The 6,847-nt window shown below is 32.1% G+C and overlaps 1 protein-coding gene across 1 annotated transcript in view; it reads left to right on the plus strand.

Annotated features, from left to right (window-relative positions):
• The first annotated feature begins 5,687 nt into the window (after window positions 1–5,687).
• The window catches only part of LOC118742013 (sodium-coupled monocarboxylate transporter 1-like), a 2,744-nt gene continuing 1,584 nt past the window's right edge, over window positions 5,688–6,847 (plus strand). The window contains exon 1 of the mRNA XM_036473981.1: window positions 5,688–5,708. Within this exon, the coding sequence (XP_036329874.1) occupies window positions 5,688–5,708 (21 nt within the window). The remainder of the gene's footprint in view (window positions 5,709–6,847) is intronic.

Raw genomic sequence — 6,847 nt, forward strand, 5'->3', positions numbered from 1 at the left:
GATTAGTCGCATTCGCGTTTACTTTTAATGGCGGGTCCATCACTAGCTTCACTTTGGACGGGAAACAGAGAGCGAAAATTCAATTAAGCTGTTAATTATTCATTTTCCCACACTTTTAACACAAATAAAAAAAAAAATTTTACTTATTTATTATATTTTTATTTTAGACACTGGGATTTACTCAGAAATTAAAAAAAAAAAATTGTATTCTAAGTTAATAAAAATAGAATCACATAGTAAAATAAAAAGCAATAAGGATGAGAATAAGGTTCTTTTACTCAAAGCGGGTCAGATGGTGACTTACTAAGTGTCTTTAAAAAATACCAAAAATTTAATTCGATTCTATAGGATTTTGGTTGATTGTAAATCTAAAATATTCTTCGTTGTCATTAATTGTTTATGCTATTCACTGGTTCGGAAAATTATCTAATTGGGCTTCCACTTCATGCATTGAATCTACAAAATTTGCTTTGTTATTGTATTTGCATACGTTTCGCCATGATAAAAACATAGTAAGGTAAAACCGTTCTCTCAACTCGTCGGCCATGATTTTTTTTTGAAGTTTGCCAACATTTTAAAATCATATAAAAGTGAAAATAAAAAAATGAAATTGTTCGAAATTGTTGTTGCTTGAGATTGAAAATGAAAATGTGTGTGTGAGTTTGTGAGTAAATTTAAAAATTAAATTGTTTGGAAACGTCAAGAATTTTAAAAGTGACTCTCAGCGGTTCTACCTTACTATATTTTTATCATGGTATGACCTAATAATAATATTCTCTTTTTATATACATATTTCCCATCTTGAATCCAAAGACCAAAAAAAAAAAGTTGTGCTACAAAAGCATTTTGGGCATGTTAAAGACAGGTTGGAAAAACGAAAACCAACAAGATTATTGCAAGTATACACGGCGAAGAACCCGCGCAATTCGTAAAATAGATTTTTTAATTTAAAATTAATTAATTTTTATACGGCCAAAAGTATTAGTACAACTTTTCACAATGCGTGCAAAGTTTTTTAACTAATTTATCACATAACAAAAACCTAAAGATAAAATGTCAAAACATTGTGTAAAACTCAGAAAAATTTTATAAATTTCCAATTTTTCAACGCCATTTTTGGCAATTTTTTTCTGACAGTGTCCTCCATATAAAGCATGCTCGCGATTTTTTATATGGAAGACACTGTCAGCAAATAATTGCCAAAATTGGAACCTTTATTTGACTAAAATTTAATGGGCTACTAAACTTCATACTTAAAATTTTTCTAGAAGACCTATTTCAAAAGTTGAAAAATTACACTGGTCGACGGCCAAAATTTACCAGAGACGCCGTTATGAAATTCGTATGTAAAATCACCCCCTGATTCCGAAAATCAAGGTTATTTTTAATTTTATGGTACCGTTTTTGAGATATTTGCAATTTACCGTTTTTGCAAAAAAAAAAAAAAATTGGGTCCACTTAATCATATATATCTCAAGAACGAATTAAGCAATTCCAAAACGGTTTGAAGCTTTTAAAAGGTAATAAAATTTTCTATAAACTGTGCATACAACACTTTTTGCTAGGCCCTGTAGATTCAAAGATAACGAACAATCATTACCGATTTTTTCAATTTTTTTTGTAAAAGTATAAAAAAAATTGTACTTTGCGGGGAAGGATCTCGAAAACCTTTTATTTTTTTTGCAGATTTTTTTTTTCTCTCCAAGCTCTGTTATATTACAAAAAAAATAAGGTATCATCGAAGAAAATCGATGCAAAACTACGTAAGTTATAAGCTATCAAATAAAAATACCCAGGTTGCACAATTTCAACGTATACCTCAAACGGTATGTATGGTATAAAGAAGAGTGAAATATCTAGCTATGCTCTGTTTCTATTGAGTTAAAAGTTCAATTTATGAATGAAATTACCCATATTTTTAACTTTTTTTTTCATATTTGATAAATTTGAGTATTTTTTGCATTTCCTCGTAGGTTTCCTTTGTATTTACTGCATGTGCAATCGGGATAGAAGGCTTTTTGTTACCAATATGCAATAATACAGCCTTCAAACTCAGTTTATTGCCGTCTATGAACAATCGCCACTCTTTTGAATCATATGTTTGACCAAACTCTTTGAATAAACCAGGGATGTCGTTGCAGTAGCATATACTGTCTTTCTTGGTATAGTGTTTGGAAAATGGTTCGTGACGAGTTCTACTATATGTCACCTTAACATCGGATGACACAAATTTAAATTGTTGCATACGAGAAGTGTGGATCTCGGCCTTTCCTTGGATAGTTCCAAATCTCTTATCCAATCATTAAGTTGTGCTTGTGACAGAACGTTTCTTTCGTTTTCCATGCGAAATTCAGTACAACTTGATCCCCCGCACTCAGATGTTACTGTTGACAATGGAACTGGATCCGCAACTGCCGTTGAATGTAGTACTGGTAATGTCACTGTAGGTACGCTAGCATAGGTTACTCCTCTTGATCTTCCAACGCCAAGTACTTTTGTTTGACAAATATAACACTCTATTGAATGGCAAGTAGGTTCTCTCCATATCATTGGTGTATCAAATTTTGTTTGTTGTCCTGATTCCCACTGAATCAATTCTACTCGACACGATGTACACAAAGTGTTCGGTGTCCATGGTTTTTCAGCATTTTTAGGCTCAATTCCAAAATACTTGGAGTATAAAGTTTTGATATGATCTGAGAACACTCGTCGTCGTATGATAGTATATTGGCCACACATGAAACAGAACATATCTGGATCCTTATTACACTCAAATTCTCGGGTCCTTTTACTCATTTTATTTTTTAATAAATCACGGTTTTGAAATTAGACTTATGAACTGAACTATCTCCGGCGAGCCTTGAAGATGTTATGAAGTTTCAAAGCGCATTAACTCATATTTATACTCGGAACAAGAATAAAATTGAAAAAATCAAATCTTACCTAGACAGAAAGGTTCCTTTTTATAACAAGCCGGGAAAAGAAAATACTACCTGTTTTAGATGTAGGCTTTAGAAATTTTCTGTGTCTTATAATTTTGAAAATCTACCTGCATACTTACCCATAACTGACGGAAATACATGTTTATAACTACATGCCTACAGCAGGTTTCGAACCCAACCACTCTTCCTTTCGATGCAACCACTCTACCTATTATAATACAATTCGAGTATTAAAAGTACTATTTGATTTATTTAAAGAAAAAGTGTTATCATTGTTATGGTGTTATTCGTTTATCCGGATAATATCTCACTTGCACTTTATACCTTTAATATATGTATGTATGTATGTATGTATGTATGTATAGGTACATACATTGAAGTTGCGCAACCTGGGTATTTTTATTTGATCGCTTATAACTTACGTAGTTTTGCATCGCTTTTCTTCGATGATAGCTTTTTTTTTTTGTAATACAACAGAGCTTAGGGAGAAAAAAAAAATCTGCAAAAAAATAAAAGGTTTTCGAGATCCTTCCCCGCAAAGTACAATTTTTTTTATATTTTTACAAAAAAAATTGAAAAAATCGGTAATGATTGTTCGTTATCTTTGAATCTACAGGGCCTAGCAAAAAGTGTTGTATGCACAGTTTATAGAAAATTTTATTACCTTTTAAAAGCTTCAAACCGTTTTGGAATTCCTTAATTCGTTCTTGAGATATATATGATAAAGTGGACCCAATTTTTTTTTTTTTTGCAAAAACGGTAAATTGCAAATATCTCAAAAACGGTACCATAGAATTAAAAATAACCTTGATTTTCGGAATCATAACGGCGTTTCTGGTAAAGAGAAAAAGTTGAAATTTGTGGTCCAGTGTTATTGAATTTGTCTGAGTTCTTCATAAAGTTTAGACATTGAATTTTTATGTTTTTCTTTTAATATGAGCTATGTTTTTTATTAAAAATTAGTGAAAAGAAATTGGAACAAAAAACTTTGCATACATTGTGAAAAGTTATCTGTGCCAATTACTTTTATCTGGGAGGGTAAATTTGAAATATTTTCAACTGTAATAATGGGGTTTATTAAAAAACAATTTCGATATATCATTAACGCTTTTTTGAAATCAATAAAATATGCTGATTTGCTAATTATAAATTAATTTAAACGATTTGAAATAGATCGGAAAAGATTCGAAAATAATTGGATATAGAACTGAAAAATGGCTTGACTCGAAAATGTTTAGAAATACGACTGAAATATCATTCGAATAAGACTCACAAATGAGTATAAATATGACTTGAAAGAGTCAAAACTGTTCAGAAAAGTAAGTAATAAAAGACTCGTCAAGAAGAGTCGCGGGCAGGATACCATTTTCTACCGACAAAAGAGTCTTTTATGATCAGAATATGAGCACATTTATGATTGTTTTAATCGCACAGAGGACTTCAAAAAAGACTCGTAAATGATAAATAATTTCAGAAAATGCTGAGTGGGTAGTACCAAGTATGTATGTAACTTCATATGTATAAGTATACATATGTAAGTATGTAGTATGTTAACACAATCTGAAAATCGTTACAAGTTTTAAATGCCTTTGGAATATGAATTCATTGAGCACAGCAGCTGTAGCCATTGATTGGCTGTTCATTGGTCATTGCACAATTATAAAATTGTTTGTTCGCTGTCTTTGTTTGCTTTGATGTTGCAAATTAAAATAATAACAGCAATTAAAATAAAAAAAGACAACAATAAATATCAATATAGAGCACGGTGGAGAGAATACAGAGGTGGCGCCGATGACGATACCGCTACTCGGCTCTCAGTGATTTTGACAGAATCAGCTGTTTTGGTGACGTCATAGTAGAGGAGACAGCAGTAGTGATGTGCTGAGTCAATACTTTTAAGTACCCAATATTCTCGATACTCAGTACCGAAACATTTAGGTTTCGAATAAAAGCGCACATAGGCCAAAAATATGGAAAAAACGCCTAACAAAACCCGAATGCAAGAGCCAATAGAGCTTTTTTACTGATTCAAATGAAAGATGTATATATGTCGGTTCAATGCCATAATACCCTTACTTGTTTGAAGAATTTTTGTTCCAGCTGAATCGGACGATATCATTTTTGTAGGCCTGGGACAGATTCTCTAACCAGTTAACGACAATTTTCGAATCGGTATCGGTTTTGTCGACGTTTGATATCAAATATTTGTAAGTCAACAAGTGCGATATCGATCCGAAACTTGTCGCTAACTGGCTACAGAATCTCTCCCCTGAAAGGCTTCTTCATCCGTCAAAGTATTTTTATTGAACCTTGGACCGACTAAGGTTAAAACTGATAAAATAATATTTTTCTGTGGCGATAAGTTCAAGTGTTTTAGCCGATATCATATAAATTAGTAATGAAAGTTTTATCTAAACCTAAAATGCATATAATGGCGAGGGTTTAATGTAAATAATCGGTATCGGATACCGAAAAGGAAGTATAGGGTACCGAAATCTTTTTCAAGTATTGGGTACTGAGTATTGGGGACAATTCAGCACATCACTAGTCGCCCTCATTCTCGCCGCTCTCAGTTGTCAACTCTACGATGACGTCACGCTAAAATTACTCTCACGAATTCTGCTGCAATCGGCGCAATCTTGTATTCTATCATTCTTGAATATAGAGTACAATAACCGTAATTTTATCATGCCTGCTTACGTTTTATCAACATACATATGTACATACATACATATGCACGTAAATATGATAGATGCCTGCGATATCGTTCGTTAATAGGTACCTATGGGCTGCTTGTAATTACTGGACTTTGTCCAGTGAGCTAAATGTGTCATTTTTGAGGGGAACAGAGCAGTTTAACTGTAAAAGTAATGAGGTTTTTTCTCTTAGTATTTGTGTGAAGAGACTATTGATGCGGCTACACTATTTTGGTAGAAGTTATGGAGTTGAGCTTCATGCAAGAATTTTAGAATACCAAAAAGAAAAAAAAAATTGTGCTTTATATACATACACTACGCGACAAATGAAAGGGTACACCTTTTTCTAATATAATATTCACAATTATTTGCATGAAAAATTTTTTAGATTCGTTATTTATGAAAATATAATTCATTCTATAATACAAATCAAAGTTTTACACTTTATATAAAATTCACAAAAATTCAAAAAAAAAATCGTCAAAATTTTCAACGTTTTATTCAGAATTAAAAAAAAAATCGAGTGCAGTTTTTAGCCCATTCACGAATAAAATCTATTTTTATATGGAAGAAAATCCGCAACACCCTCCACAAAAAAATTCTAAAAAATCAACGGTAATTTTTAGCGACTTGAAACTTGCACTTGACTAAAATTGAATGGGCAACAAAACTGCATACTCGAAAGGTTTCTAAAAATTCTGAACAAAAAAGTTGATGATCATTTTGATGAAATTTTTTTTACTGGAATTCGATCCCGGTCTCGGTGCTCTGCCTATTGAGAGGACAAAAAAGAGAGTAAATAATGTCCTCTCTCTGTCAGACGTTACCAGTTTTAGTGCGAAGATTTTTTGCTGGTAAATGTGTCAAACGATCAGCTGTAGTGTGTTTGACAACCAAATTGCAAACAAAAGAAATTTACAACCAAAATTTGGAGGTTATGTTGAAGTTGTCAGAAGTTAAAATTTTTTACTAGAAAGCGATCCCGTACTTTTCAGTGTTATTCTCTCGATCTGAGCGAATGTTTATTTTTTGACAGTTTTACAGTTTTTTAGTCCGAAGAAAATGGGAGTGGACCTATTATCATAATCTTCGTCAGTTGTACAAATAAAGCCCAGGTTCAGACCATTAAAAATTATACATAAAAAATAAAACAAAGCAAATGTGAGCTTTTACACCCGTATGTAAAATTATCATGAATTTCAGTGTCAC

Source organism: Rhagoletis pomonella, unplaced genomic scaffold (assembly GCF_013731165.1).
Source record: "Rhagoletis pomonella isolate Grant_MI unplaced genomic scaffold, Rhpom_1.0 Rhpom_scaffold_00006, whole genome shotgun sequence".
Lineage (NCBI taxonomy): Eukaryota > Metazoa > Arthropoda > Insecta > Diptera > Tephritidae > Rhagoletis > Rhagoletis pomonella.